This window comes from Aquarana catesbeiana, linkage group LG04, assembly GCF_042186555.1.
Source record: "Aquarana catesbeiana isolate 2022-GZ linkage group LG04, ASM4218655v1, whole genome shotgun sequence".
NCBI lineage: Eukaryota > Metazoa > Chordata > Amphibia > Anura > Ranidae > Aquarana > Aquarana catesbeiana.
This window is the reverse complement of record NC_133327.1, coordinates 398403797-398428730: the sequence shown is the minus strand read 5'-3', so window position 1 is coordinate 398428730 and position 24934 is coordinate 398403797. Positions and strand designations below refer to the sequence as shown.

The 24934-nt window shown below is 43.0% G+C and overlaps 1 protein-coding gene across 3 annotated transcripts in view; it reads right to left on the bottom strand.

Moving 5' to 3' along the window:
- Positions 1 to 24934, bottom strand: part of NKAIN2 (sodium/potassium transporting ATPase interacting 2) — a 1596052-nt gene that overhangs the window by 112809 nt on the left and 1458309 nt on the right. For all 3 annotated transcript variants that reach the window (XR_012243909.1, XM_073627189.1, XM_073627190.1), the window contains exon 5: positions 298 to 358. Coding sequence is in view for 2 of the 3 variants with exons in the window: in XM_073627189.1 (XP_073483290.1) it covers positions 298 to 358 (61 nt within the window). In the remaining variant the exon portion in view is untranslated. The remainder of the gene's footprint in view (positions 1 to 297; positions 359 to 24934) is intronic.

Below are 24934 nucleotides of genomic sequence, written 5' to 3'. Positions count from 1 at the left end.
ACAATGACAAAAATGTTTCTCTTGTTTTACTACAGTGCACAAAGTCGGAAACCCAATTTCAGGATAGTATCTTTGTGCCAATTGCAATTACTTTTTAAATTATTATATCCTCTGATATTCTGCATATAGAATGTATCATATATCAACTTGGCAATGTCATTGATTCTTCTCGGCCTATTGCTCTTACACAAATCCTTTGTATTAAAAGAAATTTGAGCACATTTTAAATTTATGCTCTCAGCATGTCACGAAAGTTAATGGTCAGTGTAATAATATGTCACAAGTATGAATACTTACAACTGTCCTCTTCTTCAGAAATACATTTCAAGACATAACAGGCATAGATGAAACCAGCGAGCTGAAATAAAACAGATATATGTGAGGCTGTAAGGTTAGCTATAGATCATTTACAACATTTTAACTGGTATTGTTGCATTTGGAAGCTAAGCATAACAATTCCTCTCTGCTAATAGTCTGCTTTTTATAAGCTTTTAAAAAAAGAACGAAAATGGTTAAATGTTGTAGGTAATCAATGCTTGCTTTATTTATTCTATTACATTTCAAGGAAGGCAAAAGTTGATTTAGCTATTAAATATATATGCTTAGTTTATCTCTACAAGCTTTGTATGCTATTTCTCCTGCAGACTCTATTATATCTGAAGCTCTGTTAAATACTAAATAAAGCATTGTTTTAAAGGATGTTTCAGGTTATTAAAAAATTATAGTTCTAGAAAGGGCCATAGTTTTAGTTTTTATGTGCAACAACCATTGAAATTTTGTATCAAAATAAAAAAAAAAAAAACAGCCTGCTCCCGAGCTTTTTTAAAAAAGGTTTTAAATTAATTTAAAAAGCTGGAACCCCCCTCCTTTTACTATTGCTTCAGCTTTCCGCCTACAATCAAGTGGACCCTGTTTTCAGAGACCTCTGTGTGCCTTGGAACTTACCCCCCTGCTCCCTCATGGTTACCAGCAGTGAGATCTCTTTTCATGCTGTTGTTGACTAAGTCCACTCATAACAACTGTAAGGGCTGGGCTCAGCCCTTCCTTTTGTGAGCTAGCCGCTCAGCTGTCGGATAATTGCCAGGAAAAAATATTACCTATCTCTCTACAGTTACTCAGCTGTTGATGATATCCTGCTCATCAGCCCTGCCTACATAAGCTGTCCAGCCCAGAGGATCTCTGCCTTTGTCTTAGTCAACATCACAGAGATGCTCTCGTGCATTCCTGTTAAAAGACTTGCTTGGCTGACATCCCTTCTGGCTCCAGATCCTGCTTGCTGTTTTACTACACTCATCTCCAGCTTTCTGACGTTTGGCTTGTATGACTATCTGTTCCGGTTCCTGAATTCTGGCTATGTTTTGACTATGTTTGTTCTATTTACTTTTATTATTAAACAAGTATGATTTAACTGTACTTTTGTCTTGGTCTGATTTTATGGTTTCTGACAGTAGGCGAAGACCATGAATTCAGAAGATCTACTTGTTGGTAATATTTTTTCCAGATTGGATGAGCAAGATCCTGAGTAGCACGGCTCACCTAGAATCTCCCACTGTGGTTGTTCCAGTACAACCTGAGTTGCAGGCCGTCCCTGCTGCTGCGCCAGTCTCTGTGCAGGCACCCGCCTCGAGTATTACCTCTATAAAAGGTAGAGGTTTGTTGCCTCTGGCTCACTCCGTGCCAACTGTCGTGCGCCGCACTCAGTGCCAGGGTTGGTAAGTGTGTGTCTTCTGACCAACTATTTTGTGAATATATTTATTCCACTCCTCTCTATTAAGATGGAGGTTATTATGTGTATATATTTTACAGGTGCGCACTGCATCAGCTCCTGATGAGTGGAGAAAACCATCCACGAAACGCGTCGAGCTACACTTGATGCTTCAACCTTAACTAATTGCACTTTGATAATGTCATCATTATTTTTAATATTTTTAATATCATTATCAGTATTATGTTATTCTAATACCAGGTCCCGGGCACACCACCTCTGGCACCTATTATGACCATTATCATTACCATGCGACTAGAATTCCAGCTACCAGGTCCTGGGTATGCCATTTCCGGCACCTATTATGATTAGTATCATGACTATGCGATTATAATTCCAGTTACCGGGCATGCCACCACTGGCACCCTAGGCCATTGTTGTCTTGTACAATATTATTTTAACTACCATCTACCTAGTACGATTATATATCTATTGCATGTAATTTTCCATACTTTATGCTTCATTTTTATGCTAATTATATATGTGTGTATATATGTGAAATCCTTGTACTATATCTACTATGATTATTAAATTAATATTTTTCAACCCTCCGCATTCCAACCGCTTCATTTAAAGTCCCAACTCCCCTTTTGCATATTACCTCTATAAATGGTATGTCTGGTTTCGCTTTGCTTCCCCAGCGATTTGGGGGCGATCCAGTTCAATGCAAAGGGTTGCTTAACCAGGCTGAGATATACTTTGAGATGTTACTCCAGGCATTTCCCACAGACAGAAGCAAAGTAGGTTTTGTGATATCTTTGCTTTCTGAGAGCCTTGGCCTGAGCAAACCCTCTATGGGAGAAGCAAAAACCTGTTGTCTTGAGTTACCCTAAATTTGTGGCCTCCTTTAAAAGGGTATTTGATGTTCCTGCATGCTCCGCTTCTGCTGCCAAGTGCCTCATGTCCATCAAACAGAGTACAAAAACTGTTGCCGACTACGCCATTGAATTCCGTACTCTGGCAGCAGAGGTTGCTTGGAATAATGAGGCCCTCATGGCTGCTTTTTCTCATGGTCTCTCGGATTCCATCAAGGATGAGATAGCAGCCTGTGATATACCCACTAAGCTGGAGAAGTTGATCATGTTTACCATCCTCATTGACTCCAGACTCAGAGAAAGACTCTCTTTTAAGGAGCACTTGTGGAAGCCTCCTGTACGTTTGCCTCTGAGCTTTGCAGTCCCACCCATGCCTCCCTCACCTCCCATGCCTCCTGGTACTGAGTCGGTCAGTGAAGATGAACCCATGCACTTGAGCTTCATGCATCTCTCTGCAGATGAGAGAACCTTTAGGAGGAGGGAGAGATTGTGTCTTTATTGTGGCCAGGCAGGTCACTTTTTAAAGTTTTGTCCTACCCATCCAGGGAACGCCCGAACCTTGAGGTCCTGTCATGAACAGACCTTAGGTGGCATTGTTTTGTCCCCAGTTATCCAGAAGCCCCTGGTTTCAGCCACCCTTTCTTGGGCTGAGTCGCCCATCAAGATACAGGCTCTAATCGACTCTGGGGCTGCAGACCTGTTCATTGATGCTGACTTTGTAGCGAAGCACTTGATTCCATTGCAGCTGCGTGACACTCCACTTGCCATTGAGACTCTTGACGGGAGACCCCTACAACTTGGCCTTGTGACTCATAAAACAGTTCAGTTGTCCATGGTTGTAGGGGTTCTTCACCATGAGATAATCCAATTCCAAGGTATTTCCTCACCTAAGTTTCCACTGGTTATTGGTTATCCTTGGTTACAGAGGCACAACCCTTCTTTTGATTGGCTCCGTGCTGAGGTTCTCTCCTGGTCGCCACAATGCAGTAAGACATGCTTCTAGAAGGTAGCCAAGGTCCTGTGCACCTCTTCACTCTCCTCCCTGCCGGAGGAGTACGGAGATTTTAGCGATGTCTTTGACAACGGTCAAGCCGGTGGTTTGCCTCCACACCGGCCGTATGATTGCTCAATTGACCTTCAACCTGGTGCCATACCCCCTCGTGGCTGGGTTTACCCTTTGTCGGTCTTGGAGGATAAAGCTATAGAGGAGTATGTTGCAGACGCACTTTCTTGAGGTTTCATCCACAAATCCTTGTCTCCTGCTGGTGCTGGTTTCTTCTTCGTGAAGAAGAAGAGTGGTGAACTGAGACCTTGTATTGATTATAGGGGTCTCAGTCGTTTCATCATTAAGAATGCCTATCCGGTTCCCATGATTACAGAGTTATTTGACCACCTCAAGGGAGCAATGGTTTTCACAAAGCTTGATTTGAGGGGGCATACAATCTCATGAGGATTAAGGAGGGCAACGAGTGGAAAACTGCATTTAATACCAGAACAGGCCATTATGAGTACCTTGTAATGCCTTTTGGCCTTTGTAACGCCCCGGCAGTTTTCCAGGAATTCATTAACGATGTCCTCCGAGATTTCTTGCAGTTATGTGTGGTGGTTTATCTCAATGATATCCTCATATTTTCCAAGTCCCTGGAGAGCCACCACACCGATGTCTGTTTTGTGCTTCAGAAACTAAGAGAGAACAATCTCTATTGTAAATTGGAGAAGTGCGAGTTCTATCGTGAACAGGTTAAATTCCTGGGTTACATAATTTCCACTGCTGGTTATTCGATAGACCCAGAGAAACTTTCAGCAGTCCTATAGTGGCCCCGACCCATGGGTTTACATCCTCTGCAGCGTTTTCTGGGCTTTGCCAACTATTATCGGAAGTTTAGTCGTAACTTCTCATCTCTGGTCAAGCCCCTGACTGATAACCAGAAAGGACAGTAACCCACAGAGTTGGTCTCTGGAGTCCGTTAAGGCCTTTGAGAGTATCAGAGCTGCCTTTGTTACTGCTCCTGTGTTGGCACATCCTGATCCTATGTTACCTTTTATCCTTGAAGATCATGCTTCTAAGACTGGAGTTGGCGCCCTTCTGTCTCAACATCCTACCTCTGAGAGCGCTTTGCACCCTCGTGGCTACTTTTGCAAGAAATTGTCACCTGCGGAGTGCAATTACGAGATTGGTGTCAGAGAGCTGTTGGTGATCATTTTAGCCCTGAAAGAATGGAGACATCACCTTGAAGGTACCACTGTGCCGGTTCTCCTTCTTACTAACCATAAGAATCTCGCATTCTTGTCTGAGGCTAAACACCTCTCTCCCAGAAGGGCGCGATGGGCTCTTTTCTTGTCAAGTTTCAATTATTTTGTCTCATTCTTACCCGGTACCAAGACTGTAAGGGTTGACGCCTTTTCACAACAATTTTCCTCCACTTCCAAGTTGGAGTCGGTTCTGGTTCCTGCGATTCCTCCTGATCGTATTCTGGCTACGGTTCGCACCAATCTCACTTCTCCTTTGGGTGACAAAATTCTTGCTGCTTAGGTCCATGCTCCTCCTGAGAAACTTTGTGACCGTTGCTTTGTCTCAGAGAGTCTCCGTACTGCTGTGCTCCAGACTTACCATTCTCCCAAGGCTGCTGGCTACCCTGGGAAGTATCAACTCTTTTGGGCCATTTCCCAACAATTCTGGTGGCCTAGTCTACTTGCTGATGTAACCGCCTTCGTAGCTGCCTGTTCCATGTGTGCTCCATGACTCCATGACATCTTCCAGTGGGCCTTCTACAACCCATACCCAATGGAGAGAGGCCCTGGACCCACCTGTCTATGGATTTCATTGTGGAGTTACCCAACTCCCAGGGCAACACAGTTATCCTTATGGTGGTTGACCGGTTCTCAAAAATGTCTCATTGTATTCCACTTAAGAAGTTGCTTACTTCTAAGGAACTGGCTTCTATTTTTGCTCGGGAGATCTTTCGCTTACATGTGCTACCCAAGGTGATTGTCTCGGACAGGGGTAGTCAGTTTGTGTCCCGGTTCTGGCGAGCCTTTTGTGCACAGTTGGTAATTCAGCTTGGTTTTTCCTCTGCGTTTCAGCTGCAGTCTAACGGGGCCACAGAACGAGCCAATCAGTCCTTAGAGCAATTCCTATGTTGCTATATTTTGACCATCATAACAACTGGTCAGACCTATTACCATGGGCAGAGTCTGCTCACAATAGTGCCTTGAATTCTGCTTCACGATTGTCCCAGTTTATGGCAAACTATGGTTTCCAACCTTCCATGTTGCCTGACTCACTTGTTCCGCAGAGTATTCCTGCATTAGAGGAGCATCTCCGTGGTCTTCGTTCCACTTGGGCACAAGTCCAGGAGGCTTTACGACATGCTAATGACGCCTGCCTGTGCCTTCCTACAAGGTTGGGGACAGGATCTGGCTGTCATCTCGCAACCTCCGACTTCGTGTTCCCTCACTGAAGTTCGCACCTCAGTTTATTGGGCCTTTACGTATTCTTACGCATTAGACCTTCATTCTAACATGCGTATTTCAAATGTATTTCATGTCTCCTTATAAAAACCTTTGGTCTGGAACCGCTTTACCGCCTCGGGTGCCACGTCCTCACCCTGTATAGTATGAGAACCATAGGGAGTATGAAGTACAGTCCATTGTTGACTCCCGTAGGTTCCGTGGGCGCATAAGTACCTAGTGCATTGGAAAGGGTACGGTCTGGAGGAATGCTCTTGGGTGTCATCCTCAGATGTACATGCCCCTGTCCTCTCCATGATTTCCATAGACGTTTTCCCCTCCAGCCCTCTAGTCCTCCGAGGGGGAGGGGTCTTTGAGGAGGGGGTACTGTAAGGCTGGGCTCAGCCCTTCCTTCTCTGAGCTGGCCACTCAGCTGTCAGCTAATTTCCAGCTCCTATCTCTGTACAGTTACTCAGCTGTTCTTGATATCCTGCTCGTCAGCCCTGCCTACTTAAGCCGTCCAGCCCAGGGGATCTCTGCCTTCGCCTTAGTCAAAATCACAGAGATGCTCTCCTGCATTCCTGTTAAAAGATTTGCTTGGCTGACATTCCTATTGGTTCTAGATCCTGCTTGCTGTTTTACTATGCTCATCTCCGGCTCCCTGACGTTTGGCTTGTCTGACTATCTGTTCCGGTTCTTGAACTCTGGCTATGTTTTGACTACGTTTTGTTCTATTTACTTTTATTAATAAACAAGTGTGATTTAACTGTACTTCTGTCTCGGTCTGATTTTATGGTTTCTGACAACAATATAATAATCTACAATAACTAATAGACCAGTATAACCAGGTTTTATCTTTCTCTTCAAAGCTGGAAAGTTGATATTTTTTGCAAATGTGGAAAAATATTTGATTTTGTGTGTATGTGCATAAGGGACTATTTTTTGTATACAATGGGACCTCTAACATGTTTTTATATGTTGGTTAAATGGTACATCTATGCACTTTACATTTGTTTAGTACTATTACAGTGATGTTTCTTGCCTGAACTGATGGTCTTCAATGAAATGCTTGAGAACCACATGTGGTGCTCATACATCAGGTTCTTACCAGCCTCTAAACAGATGCTCCGTTCATGCCTGCCTAAACACTTGCGTCATTATACATATCCCAAAAGCATGAAACCACCTTGCCTAATTTAAACAGTATAATTTCATATTATGAACAGGTAATATATATATTTTTTTAAACTATTCACTGTAGCTTACTAAAACACATTATATTCTATGTGAGTCTTTAAAGTTGAGAAAGGTTGGTGACCCCTGATCTACATATTGTAAAAAAGAAAAAGCAACACATTTATGGTGCAAAAAATATCCTGTGCAGTATTTTCTGAGAATATTAAAGAAAAGCAGTTCTATATTTTAGTGCACCATAATGCACAAAACTGTTAAACATTGCAGTATTAAAGTTTCTTTCTGCTAACTTGGTGCATGAGACTGTAAAATGACAAAAGAGGAACTGAAGATACCAATTATTGAACCCACAATACAAAAACATTTACCACCTTCGGTGTTTAGATATGTTTGAATTAGAGCTGAAAGTGATCTTGAAGGCAATTCATACTGATGAACAGTTGGAGATGTTTTGGTCACAGATGTTTGCCATTTTTTTAAAAGGCAAACCGTTGATTTCACTGGTGTTTTGTCCTGAATTTCTATGAAAGATCTGGTGTTTTCATTTTCATGCTCTCACTGTTACACATGTTCACCACACATCAAATGTCTTGTAAATGAAGATACTTGCTTTAAAATTCTCATTTGTATTTACTGGTATTTACCAGATCTTTCCACCATTAGGAAATTTATTATTTACCCGAATGAGAAACATGACTGCTGCTATGTATTTCTAAAGCTTCCTGCTCTTTATAAATGTTCCTTTAACAGTTATATTACACATTTGCTAAACCTAGGGGCAAATTGATAAGGAGGGGGATATGACATCCAAACACAGGAAAAAAATGATCAATTTGTAAATTTGCTGGTCAGATTCTCCTGAAGATTTATTTTAGATTTGTGGATGTGAATAATTCTAAAAAATCTGCAGAAAGCAAAGAAAATGATGTATTGGAATAGCAAAAAAAAAAAAAAAGCAAACAAGAGAAAAGTGATGTACCAAGCCACAAATAAGTACACAGGTAGAAAAGACAAACAAGGTTATTAAAGTCATACATTTTTGAGACTAACTATAATTATTAGAAAATAACAAGCTTTCAAAAGACTAGGCAACCACTTAAGACATGCTGACATATGTACAAATGCCTTTGGATAAAAAATTATGCAGATGTAAATAATGTCTCAGATGTAGTCCTATTATTGCTGCATAACTGCAGTGCTAAATACGCTGGCATCTATTCAATGTGTTGTAATGTAAGCAATGACAACTGCCACTTCTTTAAAGGGCCAGTAATGTATCTCTTTCCCTTAAAATCTCAATTACTCAGCAGGCAGGATATCCAAGTTCCCTTGGAGTGTGAATATATGTATATGTGTAACTGTGCTATGCCACCCTAGTATCAATTCAAGTGGAAAAAAAATCTTAATAAACCCAACCAAACTGACTATTAATTTCATTCCTGTGCCAAAAAAAAAAAAAGGTGACCAAAATGTAAAATCTTGTAAACCGTGTTGGTTTCTATATGCAAACTAAATATGGCATATATTCACAAAAGTGTATAAATTGTAAAAAAAAAAATCATATGAGGTGAAAATGACAACAATGTACAAACAAAATATTGCATATATTCACAAAAGTGCCTAAATTGCAAAAAGTTCATGAAAGGTGCAAAATGCAACAATGTGCAGTCCTTCCAATCTAACCACTTGTTATTATCTTCCAAATACTGTGGTGCAAACAATGCAAAAAAAAAAAGTGTAGTCCAAATTAATCACTTCGTGACTCCCTTCAAGCACACCATTTACAAAGCTGTAAACACCCAATCTAAAAGTTAGTTCATGTGATAAAGTGTCTCTTTGAATAAATGGATCAAGCTTATTCTCTTGACAAACAGATCCCCTCCAGCACATAAGGGATAGGTCTTTATCATTTATCTATATTCATCACATTCTCTCACATATATGTGGAGGAAAGAGAGCCATTCATAGTGTAAAAATGTCTCAGTGTTTATTAAACATGACAGAAAGTATTCTACTTACATTTAATAAGTGTTAATCAGACACTAACGATACACGCTCAGATTCATTAATACTGTCAGCTCCAGGTTCTCTCTCTGAAGCCGCTAGCTGCATGTCAGAAACCATGAATCAGACTGAGACAAAAGTACAGGTAAATCTCACTTGTTTAAAAATAATAACAAAAGGTAAACAGGGTAAACATAGTCAAAACATAGCCAGAGTTCAGGAACCAGAACGGATAGTCAGACAAGCCAAACGTCAGGGAGCCAGAGATGAGTGTAGTAGAACAGCAAGCAGGATCTGGAGCCAGAAGGAATGTCAGCCAAGCAAGTCTTCAACAGGAACACAGGCAAGCGTCTCTAGAGATGTGACCACGGGGAAGGCAGAGATCATCTGGGCTGGATGGCTTAAGTAGGCAGGACTGATGAGCAGGATATCATCAACAGGTGAGTCACTGTAGAGAAATAGGAGCTGGCAATTAGCCGACAGTTGAGCGGCCAGCTCAGAGAAGGAAGGGCTGAGCCCACCCCTGAGAGTACCCCCTCCTCAATGACCCATCCCCCTCGGAGGACCACGGGGTTTGAGGGGAAAACGTTTATGGAAATCACGGAGGAGGACAGGGGCATGTATATCCGAGGATAAGACCCAAGAGCGTTCCTCCGGACCGTACCCTTTCCAATGTACCAGGTATTGTATGCACCCACGGAACCTATGGGAGTCAACAATGGACTGTACTTCATACTCCTCATGGTTCTCAACCTGCACAGGTTGAGGACGAGGCACCGAGGTGGTAAAGCAGTTGCAGACCAAAGGTTTTAATAAGGAGACGTAAAATACATTTGAGATACGCATATTAGAAGGAAGTTCTAATGTGTAAGCCACTGGGTTAATCCTGCGAAGAATACAGAAAGGTCCAATAATCCGAGGTGTGAACTTCAGAGAGGGAACATGAATTAGGAGGTTGTGAAATGACAGCCAGACCCGGTCCCCAACCTGGTAGGAAGGTGCAGGCAGGCATCTGCGGTCAGCATGAAGTCTGTACCTATCATTAGCATGTTGCAAAGCCTCCTTGACTTGTGCCCAAGTGGAACAAAGACCACGGAGATGCTCCTCTAATGCAGGAATACTCTGCAGAACAAGTGAGTCAGGCAACATGGAAGGTTGGAAACCATAGTTGGCCATAAACGGGGACAATCGGGAAGCAGAATTGAAGGCACTATTGTGAGCAAACTCCACCCATGGTAAGAGGTCTGACCAGTTGTTATGATGGTCAGAAATATAGCAACGTAGGAATTGCTCCAAGGACTGATTGGGTCATTATGCGGCCCCATTAGACTGTGGGTGATACGCAGAAGAGAAAGCAAACCGAATTCCCAACTGTGCACAAAAGGCTCGCCAGAACCTGGACACAAACTGACTACCCCTGTCCGAGACAATCACCTTGGGTAGCCCATGTAATCGAAAGATCTCCCGAGCAAAAATGGAAGGCAGTTCCTTAGAAGTGGGCAACTTGGAATACAATGAGACATTTTCGAGAACCGGTCAACCACCATAAGGATAACTGTGTTGCCTTGGGAGTTGGGTAACTCCACAATGAAATCCATAGACAGGTGGGTCCAGGGCCTCTCTCCATTGGGTATGGGTTGTAGGAGGCCCACTGGAAGGTGTTGTGGAGTCTTACTCTGAGCACACAGGGAACAGGCAGCTAAGAAAGCAGTTACATCAGCACTTAGACTAGGCTACCAGAATTGTTGGGAAATGACTCAAAAGAGTTGATTCCTCCTAGGGTGGCCAGCAGCCTTGGGAGAATGGTATATCTGGAGCATGGCAGTACGGAGACTCTCTGGGATAAAGCAGCTGTCACAAGGTTTCTCAGAAGGAGCATGAACCTGAGCAGCAAGAATTTTGTCACCCCAAGGGGAAGTTACATTGGTGCAAACCGTAGCCAGAATACGATAAGGAGGAATCACGGGAGCCGGAACAGACTCCATCTTGGAAGTGGAGGAAAATTGTTGTGAAAAAGCGAAAGCCCTTACATTCTTCGTACTGGGTAAGAATGAGACAATGTAATTGAAACTTGACAAGAAAAGAGCCCATCGCGCCCTTCTGGGAGAAAGGCGTTTAGCCTCAGACAAGATTGTGAGATTCTTATGGTCAGTAAGAATGAGAACCAGCACAGTGGTACCTTCGAGGAGATGTCTCCATTTGACTCTCAAAGGCCTTAATGGACTCCGGAGACCAACACTGTGGGTTGTCGTTCTTTCTGATCATATCATTCAGGGGCTTGACCAGAGAAGAGAAGTTACAAATAAACTTCCGATAATAGTTGGCAAGGCCAAAAAAATGCTGCAGAGGACGGGGCCACTGTAGGACTGCCGAAAGTTTCTCTGAGTCCATCAAATAACCAGCAGTGGAAATGACATAACCCAGGAATTTAACCTGTTCACAATGGAATTCGCACTTCTCAAATTTACAATAGAGATTGTTCTCTCTTCGTTTTTGAAGCACGTGACATCTGTGTGGCGGCTCTCCAGGGACTTGAAAAATATGAGGATATTGTTAGAGATAAATCACCACACATAACTGCAACTAATCTCGGAGGACTTTGTTAACAAATTCCTGGAAAACTGCCGGGGCGTTACAAAGGCCAAAAGGTATTACGAGGTACTCATAATGGCCTATTCTGGTATTAAATGCAGTTTTCCACTCGTCGCCCTCCTTAATCCTCACGAGATTGTATGCCCCGCTCAAATCAAGCTTTGTGAAAACCGTTGCTCCTTTGAGGCGGTCAAATTCTGTAATCAACGGAATCGGATAGGCATTCTTAATCGTGAAACAATTGAGACCCCTATAATCAATACAATGTCTCAGTTCACCACTCTTCTTATTCACAAAGAAGAAACCATCACCAGCAGGAGACAAGGATTTGTGGATGAAACCTCGAGAAAGTGCGTCTGCAACATACTCCTCTATGGCCTTATCCTCCAAGACTGGCAAAGGATAAACCAGGCTACAAGGGGTTATGGCACCAGGTTGAATGTCAATGAAATTGGGATCTGCCTGCTGTCTCTGTGTGTGTGTCTTTGGTATGTGTCAGCTCAACCACATCTTCCACCGTTAAAGAAATTGGGATCTGCCTGCTGTCTCTGTGTGTGTGTCTTTGGTATGTGTCAGCTCAACCACATCTTCCACCGTTAAAGAAATTGGGATCTGCCTGCTGTCTGTGTGTGTGTGTCTTTTCTCCGTGGGGGGCCCCCAAGGTTCTGTTCTTGGGCCTCTCCTTTTATCAATCTACACCACCTCCTTGGGTCAGTTGATTGCCTCCCACGGCTTTAAATATCATCTCTACGCTGATGACACCCAAATCTATCTCTCCACCCCCCAGCTCTCTCCATCTGTCTCCTCACGCATTACCAACTTACTAGCAGACATATCAGCCTGGATGTTACATCACTTCCTCAAACTCAACCTATCCAAAACCAAGCTCATGATATTTCCCCCCTCAGGTGCCACTTCCCCTGATTTCTCTGTCAATATCAACGGCGGCTCAACTATCAACCCATCTCCCCACGCCAAGGTCCTAGGTGTAATCCTGGACTCTGAACTAACCTTTCGACCCCACATCCTATCACTATCCAAAATTTGCCGCCTCAATCTCCGCAACATCTCCAAGATATGCCCCTTCCTAACCAATGTCACCACAAAGCTTCTAATCCACTCCCTGGTCATCTCCCACCTCGACTACTGCAACTCCCTCCTCATTGGTTTACCTCTAAATAGGCTATCCCCACTTCAGTCCATCATGAACGCTGCTGCCAGGCTCATCCACCTCACAAACCGCTCAGCGTCTGCTATACCCCTCTGCCAATCCCTCCATTGGCTGCCACTCAGTCACCAAATTAAATTCAAGATACTAACTATAACTTACAAAGCCATCCACAACCTGGCCCCCAGCTAAATCTCTAACCTAGTCACAAAATATCAACCTAATCGTTCTCTTCGCTCCTCCCAAGACCTCCTGCTCTCAAACTCCCTTGTCACCTCATCCCATGCTCACCTTCAGGACTTTTCCAGAGCCTCTCCCATCCTCTGGAATGCTCTACCCCAATCCGTCCGATTTTCTCCTACTTTATCCACTTTCAGACGATCCCTGAAAACTCATCTCTTCAGAGAAGCCTATCTGGCCCCCACCTAACAACTGTACATTTATCTTCTCAATAAGCACATCACCCACAGTTATTACCTCTTGTATCTCTTGACCTTCCTGTAACGAGCCCCTGGTCCCTCGATTCCACTCTCCCGACACTCCTCTGCAGCTATAGAATCAGATTGCAGATCGCAACATCTGATGGTTCGGTCATCCGATGCTCCGGGACTAGAACTACAGCTATGTGCCGTTCTAATCCAGTTGTGTAGCTCAGAACAAACACCAGGCAGGCTGTATGTAAGTTCAACCAGGAATCTCTTTTATTGAAAGGAATACAGGCTCTTTTATACAGTAAAAGAGGAGGTGTATACCTCCTGCTCATATTACTCTGAACATACACCTGTGACCAGAAACCTAATTAACATGGGCTAATTAACTAATCCCTTTAGACAGCCTAGATGACTCAGACATGACCTTTATGCCAGACTGGCCATCTTGTAGCTCAGAAAACCCAATCAACATTATCACAAATCAACACCGAACTAATGACTCTTAGATCCCATACTAGACTTATTTACAATACACATCTAGCAGGCAACAGACAGAAAGGTGGCTGGAATTGACATCAGCATCTTCTAACAGTATTTGTCCCAGCATTATGAATCAGCCAGTATTTCTAATATGGCAAATCCAGGGTCCCCAGAGTCTGTGTGTCCTGGGGGACCAGGACCCGAATCCAAAGTAATACCACCTCAAGGGTCCCCAGGCATACAACTCACAAAGAGCACCGTTCCCCCAAATGCCAGGGCCCACAATCGATCGCAAGAGGCTAGCATTCAGTCCTCTCCAAAAGTCTCTCTCCCGGCTAGGTCTGTCACACTTCCCTCTTAGATTGTAAGCTCTAAGGAGCAGGGCCCTCTGATTCCTACTGTATTAAAGTGTATTGTATTTGTACTGTCTACCCTCAAGTTGTAAAGCACTACGTAAACTGTTGGCGCTATATAAATCCTGTATAATAATAAATAATAATAACCAATAATCTGCAGAAACTTAGGTGAGGAAATAACTTGGAATTGGATTATCTCAGGAAAAGGAGCCCCTACGGCCATGCACAAAGGAACAGTCTCACAAGTCACATGGGCAGGCTGTAGAGGTCTCCCGTCAACAGCCTCAATGGCAAGTGGAGTGTCACGCAGCTGCAGCGGAATCGAATGCTTCGATGCAAAGGCAGCATCAGTGAACAGGCCTGCAGCCCCAGGGTCGATTAGAGCCTGTATCGTGACAGACGACTCAGCCCAAGAAAGGGTAACCGAAACCAGGCTTATCCTTCTGGATAACTGGGGATGAAACAACGTCACCTAAGGTCTGTCCGTGACAGTACCTCAAGGTTTGGGCGTTCCCTGGATGGGTAGGACAAGGCTTCAAAAAGTGACCTGCCTGGCCACAATAAAGGCACGATCTCTTCCTCCTCCTAAAGGTTCTCTCATCTGCAGAGATACGCATGAAGCCCAAGTACATGGTGTAATGATATCACTTACTGAGCATAAAAAACTGTAGCTAGTCGCCATGTTGTTTGAGAACCTTGGGGCAGCCATGACAGCTTGGCTAACCTTGTAACATTACAGAACAATCTGAACTCCCTCCCTCCTCCCTTGTGTCAGGAATTCATAGTTTTAGACTTCAAAGGTTATCTCAACAGAGAAAGCAGAACCAGGCTAGGTCTGTAAAAACAGCTCATGTCGGCCTGGCAGGATGTTCAGGCCTGTCGTAAAACTGTCACCCTCTCATTTCAGAGAACCAGCAGATACCGGTCATAAATAACTGAATGCAAATAAGCCTTAAACAGTGGAATAAATATGACATTTCAGCATGTTTCATAACTTCCAAAGTAATAATAGCACAGCCATAATGTGGACATATTTAGTTTCCTCAGATAATTTGTAACATTTCAAGTCTAGACACCCCTATGTCAGGTCATATAGGAAACCACTGGTACCCCTTCTTCCTCCTAAGTAGACTAGACAGTAGAGACATGGCATGTTTATATTTGTTTTGAAGGAAATTTCACGCTGAACAATAATATGGATATTTGGAGTCTGTAAAAACTATAGATGTAGAGGTATGAATATGTATCACAAAGTCTACCTGGGACATGGTCATTAGACATGTGCACACTGAAATATTTCGTTTTGGAATTTCGTTTTCGTCCGAAAAATAAATGTATTTAGTAACTCCCGAAATTCGTTTTTATTTATTTCGTTTTTCATTAAAAATTGCATTCGTCCGAAAATCCAAACTAATTAAGGTCGAATCTGTCATTGAAGGCTTATGGTGTCTGTCGAATGTTCAAAGAGGATTCGACGGAGCAGCTAAACTGTACGTGTACATTTCCGGTCAAATTTTCCGCCTACAAGCTAGTTGTAGTAGAATTCTAATGTTGTATGACTAGTAATAATTATATTTATTAATTATTTTACTAGTCAACCAACATTAGAATTTTTCTATAGCCTATGGGCGGATTTATTTGACTGGAAATAAACGATTGCAGCGTCGTACAGTTTAGCTGCTCCGTCGAATCTTCTTAGAACTTTGGACAGACACCATAAGCCAAAGAATCAACGTTTGTATGTTTTTTGTTGCTTTGTCGAATCTTCGTTGGCTCATGTTGAATGGTCTACTCTACCCCAACAGTCAGCCAACTTTCACATTTGTTTCTCAATCTCCAAGTGCAATGGCGGGTACGGCATCCGACGTTGTGTCAGATATTGATATGGCATTATAATATAGACTCTATAATAATAAATCCCCCCCAAAACAAGGGCAGCCTCTGAGGCTATCACAACACTAACAACACTAGTATCACTATCAAGTTCATAACACTAACACAATAGCAGCAGATTATTATGAAAAAGTTAAGTTGAACTGTAGCATGCTTCACTATTCTGCTGCTGTGCTTATGCTTAATTGCTAAATAATTCAGGTTCTCTGACAAACGGACCAGCTAAGATTGACTGTCTTCTCAAATGATTCAGTGTGTGTGTCTCTCTCTGCTAGCAAATCGTAAGTGAAAGTAAGTTGGCTGTACGTGTATACTTAGTTCTAGCTATTTTACTACTCCTCCTCTTTGGTTACAATTGGCCAATAACATTCATCATCATCATTGTTTTTATTTTCCTTCCCCCACCCAATTCCAGCAGCGATCTTTTCTCTCTATGTCAAATCTTTTCTCTCTATGTTGAATCTTTTCTCTCTATTTCGAATCATTTCTCTCTATGTAGAATAATCTTGGACTAATAGAGTTAAGGTTGGGCACATTCGACCACAGGTTCGATAGACACAGATTGTTATTGTCAGCGTCATGTCGAATCTCCTATCTATATCAAACTGTTGTTGCAATGAAAACGAAAATAAAGCATTTGTTTATGTCGGATCTTTCGTTTTTCGTATTCGGCACTTTCGTTATTGTTTGTTAAAACGATAACGAAAATACCTGAAATTTGGACGAAAATGCATTCGGACGAAAATGAATGCACATGTCTAATGGTCATGAGTGTAGACACCTCCCAGCAACCAATCCCTAAACAAGATGACCAGACGATTGGTCACTGGTCGCTGTCAACACCACTTTGATTTGACAGAAAAGAGGAGAAGCCAAGACAATGGCCAGTTCTCCTTTTACCATACAAGCAGGAACATCTGCCAAGTTTGAGAACCGATTACCCAGCTCATCGATTGAACTCTGATCAACCCTCGGACATTAATTGCAAGTATTCTTCCTCCCCAATTCTACCTTATTTATTTGTGGCTGTATATTGTCTTTATCCTTTTGAAACATCTTTTTTCAGTAAATGTTTTATTTGCACCAACTTGACCTTTTCATAATAAACCCTTATGTTGAAAAGTGTTAACCTTGTCTCTAAAGCTCTTAATGCAAGCTATAAATGAACCTGCCTTTTAAAAGATCGCTACTGTTTTAGAGTAAGGCCTCTGAGCAGACCTGTCTGTGGTGGCAGTGTGTGTTGCAGATGCTTATTGTGAAATCATAATTGGTATTGCTAAATTGATGGAAATCCTGACCCTTCCTAAACAAACGTCAGTGGTAGCAGTTAAAGGGTTAATTGTATAATTAGCCTAGTGACAATCACTCTTATGCCCTGTACACATGGTCGGATTTTCCGACAGGAAATGTGCGATCGGAGCTTGTTGTCGGAAATTCCTACTGTGTGTGGGCTCCATCGGACTTTTTCCATCGGATTTTCCGACACACAAAGTTTGAGAGCAGGCTATAAAATTTTCCGACAACAAAATCCGATCACGTCAATTCCGACCGTGTGTGGACAATTACGACGCACAAAGTGCCACGCATGCTCAGAAGAAATTCCGAGACGGAACTGCTCGGTCTGGTAAACTTAGCGTTCGGAATGGATATAGCACTTTCTTCAGGCTGCAATTTTTTTAATTGTTTAATGCAGCGCACTCTGTTTTTCTTTATAATGCGAGAAGAATGAAGTAGTTTTGCTGCTCATATTCACACAGAGTTCTCACAAACTTATTTCTTTATTATTTAGCGTGATTTCATCAATATATTTTGATTTGTCACATCTGACAAAAAAGATATATGTATATTTTTTTTTTGGTTTGTATTTTTTTCAAGCCTGATTTGTTTTTTTGTTTTTTTTTGTTTTTACTCCCGAATATTTGTGGGTGTGTTTTGTGTGTCAAGTTACCACAACACCATTATTATCTTGTATTATTTAATCTCAAAGAGGTTGCTTGGTGTTGGTGTCTCTTGTTAATTTCACATTGTATTTTTGAAATGTACCTGCCTCCTCACAAACAAACTGTCCTTTTTGAAAGAAAACACACATAGGCGAGTATAATTGAAACAAAAATTCCTTTATTAAGGGCTAACCAAACAAAGAGGGAGGCAACGCTGGAGAAACAGCAGAAATTGGCGAAGCCTTTGACCCCCCAGGGCACACATCAATTATTTTACTGCAAAATTGGTGGCTTGAGGAGTCCATATCTAAGGGAGTACAGTCTGCTCCAGAAGTCCAAGAGAATCACGAACAGCTGCAGATGACATCTGTGTCCCCAGGCTGTGGTCATACAAGAGCCTGCATCTTTTGCCAGACAAGACTGAACCTAGGTCATCACTCTCTGGTCTTCCTTACACGCTTCCTTCCCGGCTGTGGCTCTGGTGGTGGAGTTGTGATAGGAGGAGGAGTAGGACCTGGAGGAGGAGGAGGAGAACCTGTAGGAGGAGGACCATGGGTGAGCTGACAAATGTGGCTTTCACATGTGAATTGACCCCTCAACCCCTTATTTAGAGCTTCCAAAATTACAAACTCGCATAAGAGGCATTGGCCCTCCTCCATTTGCATCATTTTGCATGCAGTTAGCTCAGCAAAATCCTCTTCCACACTGTGGGGTGTTCTGAGGGCCTCAGTAGCCTTCCAACATAGGCCTATTGCTGCCTCCTCCAGGTTACTCCTCTTCCTGCCACTTTTTCTTTAAAGGTGGAGGGGAGGGACCTGGGTATCAGGCAGCCTGCTTGGCCCGGCCACCTCCTGGCTGAAACTTCCCTGTGTATGAAAAAGGGACATAGTTTTAGTTTTTGGTTCATCAATCACAATCAGAAATTAGTACTCCAAACTAACATCTATTTAACATCATTGATTGGATAACCAGAAATATTTATAAGAATGCTATACCTGGCTATACCTGGCTCAAGCTGGGCTCCTCCACATGTTGCTGCCTGGAAGGCCCAGGTTGGGCGCCAGAAGCCTCAGCTGAGGGGGAAGGAAGCGTGGAAGGAAAACTGGAGAGTGCTGGCCTGGGTTCAGTCTGACCTGCCAGAAAATGCAGCCTGTCATAGTACCACAGCCTGGGGACATAGATGTCATCTGCAGCTGCTGATCTCTGGGAATCCTGGACTCCCTTAGATAAGTGCTCCTCATGCCACCAATTAGGATCTTCAAATAGGTGATGTCTGCCGTGGGGATCACCGGCTTCACAAATTGCAGCAAATTATCCAGCGCTGCCTTCCTCTTTGTTTGGTTCTTATATTCGGGGCGGTTTACCTGCCACAGACAGGACAGCTTCCTGAACATATCTATGAAGATTGGCATAAAGTCATGATCATTGACTAGATCCATTTTCTCTGAAAGACACAACACAAGACAAACCCTAATGTCAGCCTAAAGTTTTCTAAACTTGTCCAAATACAGGCCTCAATCTAGAAGCAGTATAGGCCCAATTTGAAATCTTACCTTCGTTATAACGATCGGCGCCTCCGATACTCCTTCCTCCACTCACAGATCATACGTAGTACGCACGCGTGTTACGCTTTATATACACTGCGCATGCGTGAAACTCCACCCGCCCTTGATGTTCTTTTTAGTCTATTCCCCGCTCCTTCTCGTTCGGCGCAGTGGGGGAAGAGCACATGGCGGAGACACAGCAGGTACGTGCTAATTACAGCAACGAGGAGGAGGAGGAAAGCCCGGAGCCAGAAACGTCCCGATCCCAGAAGAGAAGATTTAAGGCCTCGAATATGTCCTTTGGGGGGATGTTGGAGATGGTCGACATCCTGAAGGTCCATACTTCCGGACTATGATGGGAAGTATGGACCTTACCCCAACCCCAATGTCAGAAAGGCCAAGATCATGGCGAAAGTGGTCAAGAGTCTGCACCGGAATTTCGGGGTATGACGATCGAAAGATCAACTGAGGAAGCGGTGGTCGGACCTCAAATTAAGGGAGCACGATCAGTATAAAAGGATCAGGAGAGTGCTGCAAAAAAGTAAGTAATTGTCCTGTGTTACTATTCTTTATTTTTATTACATTCGTGCTGCTCCATGTGCTTTTCTTTACTGTTGTACAGTTTAAAATGGCAACTTTCATGTTTATGGGCACATTGTTCGTTCGTTGGAAACATTGTTCATTCGGCATAGAAAACACCATGTTTTGGCCATATGCATTTGAATACATTTTTGCTAGCCTACTTCTCTTAAAATAATTTGGGTGTGTAGATGGGTTGGTAACTAGAATGAAATGCAAACTAGATTCTGTGTAAGGAGAGGACACTCAGCAGCTGTTTACACATCTGGATGCTGTAGCACTAGTGTGGGACACCAGAACACCCTTTTTATTAGGGGGCCCACACAGGTGCTCCAGTGTATACTATAGGGGTGTCTCCATCTGAGAAGCTTGTACAAAGCAGGTAAGTATTCAAGCTTGACAAAGGAAAAGAATATTTCTTCATCTTGCAACTCTGCCAAAACAGACAATTGTACCCCACTTCCAAGCAATGTTTCATGTTCCTATTTCTGCCATCAAATATCTGTGTGCTAAGTATACCTATTTTTTTTTACATAGGGGATAAAAGACTCGGAGGACAACACTCATCTGAGGAGACAACAGACCCCCCACCTCATGAAGAAGGTGAAATCCACCAAAGCCAACAGAAGGAGGAAGGAGACGTCATCGAAATAGTCACCACATCATGTGAGTGTCTGCGATGACAGGCTCAGGTAAGAGATGGATGCCGGCATATTTATAATACATGGTGTATTTTTTTTTTCTATATTTTTAGGTGATCGTGATGTTGTGGATCCAGGTCATTTCACCAGTGAGAGTGCCCAGATCCTGATCGGGGAGATCATGGGGTGTAATAGGGACTTGGAAAACATCCAGAAAAACATCAATGATGTTCAAAAAAAAATGAAGAACATCATTAATGTTTTAGGGAGAGTTTAAAACACCTCCAAATACCAGACTTTTTTCTTGTTTTTTTGATTGAAAATTTTTTGCACATTTTTTGACATATTCTCGAAAAGCAAAAATGTTGAAGATGCACACATTGTGTCAACATGTGCTATCTGCCATCATGGGAGATCAATGGACGCGTTTTGTGGGTTCAACCCCTTCCTCAATAATAAAGTAGCTGAGAGGAAGGGGTTGCACCCACAAAACACGTCCCTTGGTCCCCCGTGATGGCAGCTAGCACATGTTGACATTCATCAATTTGCGTGCATCTTCAAAATTTGGCTTTTCCAGGGGTGACTTCACCTCATCTGAAGGCAATATCAAACACAGTTTCTAAATACTCATGTCTGTTATTGCCTTCAATTTCTACAAAAGTTGAACTTTGTAAGTTCCAGATTTGTGTATTTCTTGTTGGTTTTAAACATGCCTGTTTTACCTTAAATGGACATTTTGACTTTTATTAATGTGACCAAAAAATTGTTATACAACAAACATGTTGGTTTGTTTTAAAAACCTTTGATAAATGCACATGTGATTGTACTTGTATTTAAAAGATTGATAATCAAGAATGTGTGTATTCTTCTTTCAATGCTCCAAAACTTTTGTTGTGGTAAAATTGGTTTTCTGTGACAATGGGGGTTATTTCCTAAGGGCAAATCCACTTTGAACTACAATTGCAGTTTCAGTGCAGTCTCAAGTGCACTTGTAGTGCAAAGTATATTTGCCTTTAGTAAATAACACCCAACAGTGCTTTCTAATGTTACACAATCACGCCATTTTCAGGACTACACACATTTCAGTCAGGGTCAGCTAAAAGAAACACAAGCAGTAATAAATGTCCGCAAATATTTTAGCAGGTAACTAATTTTTTTATTTAAAAAAAGGCTCAGACATTGTCTGGCATATTGATGGCCCCCCTACCCACAAAGTATTCAAGGTATCTTAGACGGACCTCACGGGCACTCAGGGGGGGCAAGCCAGGACGGCCAGCCTCAAACGCCATCAGGGTTGGTTCATTTATCACATGAATTCCGGTCTCAGGCCCCACTGAGGCAGCATAGTTGGCAGAAGTTCGCCTTAAAAAGTTGTGGAGAACACAGCACGCCAGGATGATATGATTCAGTTTATACTCTGCCATGTGTATGGGTGTAAGAAATAGGTGGAACCGGCTGGCCATGATTCCAAACGTGTTCTCCACCATTCTTCTGGCTCTGGCCAGCTGGTAATTAAAAACCCTCTGGTCCGGGGTGAGGGTCCTCATCGGGAATGGACGCATAAGATGGTCCCCCAGTGCAAATGCTTCATCCGCAATGAAGACGTCCTTCCACATTGTCTTCTGGAGGTGGCAAGTCCAAGCTGCCATTTTGGAGACGCCTGTAGAACTCCGTCTGGGCGATGACTCCACCATCTGACATCCGGCCATTCTTCCCCACGTCCACATACAGGAACTCATAAGTAGCCGACACCACCGCCAACATCACAATACTATTGAACCCCTTATAATTATAATAGTATGACCCCGAGTTGGGTGGTGGGACAATGTGGACGTGTTTCCCATCAATTGCCCCTCCGCAGTTAGGAAAGTCCCACCGCTGGGCAAAGTGGGAGGCCACAGTCTGCCATTTCTGTGGCGTGGAAGGAAACTATGGAATCAAACCAGAAAAATAAATTAATCATTTTGCACATAAACATGGGAAGCAGATTAGACACAAACATTCTTGGACAATATCAGTATAACATTTATTTTAGGGAGTATTTAAACACAAAGGTATAAGGTCCACCCATCAGATCCCCCCCCCGCCCCCCATGGGCCATTTTCTAAATTTTATGGGGGGGGAGGGAGATGTTTTGGACAGGTAACCCTCTCCACTTCATTGAGAGATGAATGCATAAATAATGTGTATTACTTTGGCCAGCCCCTCCTTACTTTACACTATTGGCAGCCCACTGGACAGGTAAGAAGTGTCATAATACAAAGATATAAATACACACTGTACACATTTGAGCACATTTTTACATTCTGCTATTACCTATCAAGATTATAATAGGATACAAAAACTTTAAACAGTACCATTGGAAAGTATTCAGGCAGGCCCTTGCACTACATGCTTTGGGGAATTCATCCATAAATATGACCACTAAAGAGGTGGGTATAGTGTGTATGGGTTTGGCAAAGTCAGCAGATAGAGGATTGGTATCAGCTGAGTTAGCAGTTGGGGGGGAGGGAGGTTTTGGGAGACCAAAAAAAAAGCCTCTGGCACTCTGCCTGAATTTCAAGCACACATCACTATTTTACACATTTCAGGGGGTATTTAGGGTAAAGCACTACTATGGATCTGACAAAATACATTGTTAAGTGACTACACGAGGTGAATATAGGCCCAGGAGAGCATGCTGGGGAGGTAAGTGAAGGCAAATATGTATGAAGGACAAAACTAAATTACATAAAAATCCACCATGCATGAGGACAAAGGAGACATTCACAGCATATTACAATCGTGGTAATTAGGGAATGAGGAAAGAAATACAATATATTAACAAACATTCTATACAATAAAATGTGATGTTAAAGGAGAAAAATCTTACCTTAATATACTCCTTCTACAGGACCTGGATGATGGCAGAACAGGTCTCTGGGATAATGATCCCCAGAGCCTGGGGGAGTTGCCTGTCGAGAACTTAAGGTTCTGCAGGCTTCTCCCAGTCGCCAAGTACCGCAGGGTGGCGACTAGCCTCTGCTCCGGAGTGATGGCTTGCCTCATGCAAGTATCCGGCCTGCTGATATAGGGTGTCAGCAAAGCCAACAAACGGTGAAATACGGGGTCCATCATCCGAAGAAAGTTCCTGAAATCGTCAGGATTATTCTCACGGATCTCACAGAGCAAAGGCATATGACAGAACTGGTCACGCTGGAGCAACCAATTCTTGGTCCATGAACTCCTCCCCACCCTGTTCATGGACTGGACTTGTGTCAAGGTAAGGACCCCAACACCAAGCCCCCACACAGCACGAACTCTACGAGGAGTACATATACGCAACATGGCTAGAAAACAGTCGGCTGCTCAGAACGAAGTAACAGAACGCACTGAAGAACAGCAAGGCCTGTGAAGCGCGACCTGAAAATCAGTAACGAATGAACACGAACACAATGACAAGTCAATTGTACGCTCTGCACGCACTGAAGAACAGATACAAACCCACAAGCACAAACTGAATAGCAGAAAGCGATCTGAAAACCACGAGTCTGAAAAAGCGTGAATCGTCTCTCACCAAACTTTTACTAACACGAGATTAGCAAAAGGAGCCCAAAGGGTGCAGCGCTTGGTTCTGAACTGCCCTTTTATAGTCTCGTTGCACGTGGTGTACGTGACCGCGTTCTTGGCGATCGGAAATTCCGACAACTTAGTGCGACCGTGTGTATGCAAAACAAGTTTAAGCCAACATCCGTCGGAAAAAATTCATGGATTTTGTTGTCGGAATGTCCGATCAATGTGTACAGGGCATTAGGCTGTTGACACCTAAATTGTGGTCCCGTAAGCTGGACAATCTTTGTGCTAAGCGCAGCTGAGAGTGGCATTGTTACATAAGTGACAGCGTGGTGTGAGGTTGGCCAGTCCTTTGTCGGGATTTAGCGAGGAGGGCAGGGATCTGACACCCTCATTCGTCACATATAGGCTGGCAGCGTAGCGGGATAGTTTCACATTAAGAGCATTGTTAGGAATTAGCTCTGCACTGAAGGATTGTAACTTTTATGGAAACAGTCCTTGGAGACAAGCTGGTGCATATTTTTTTATTT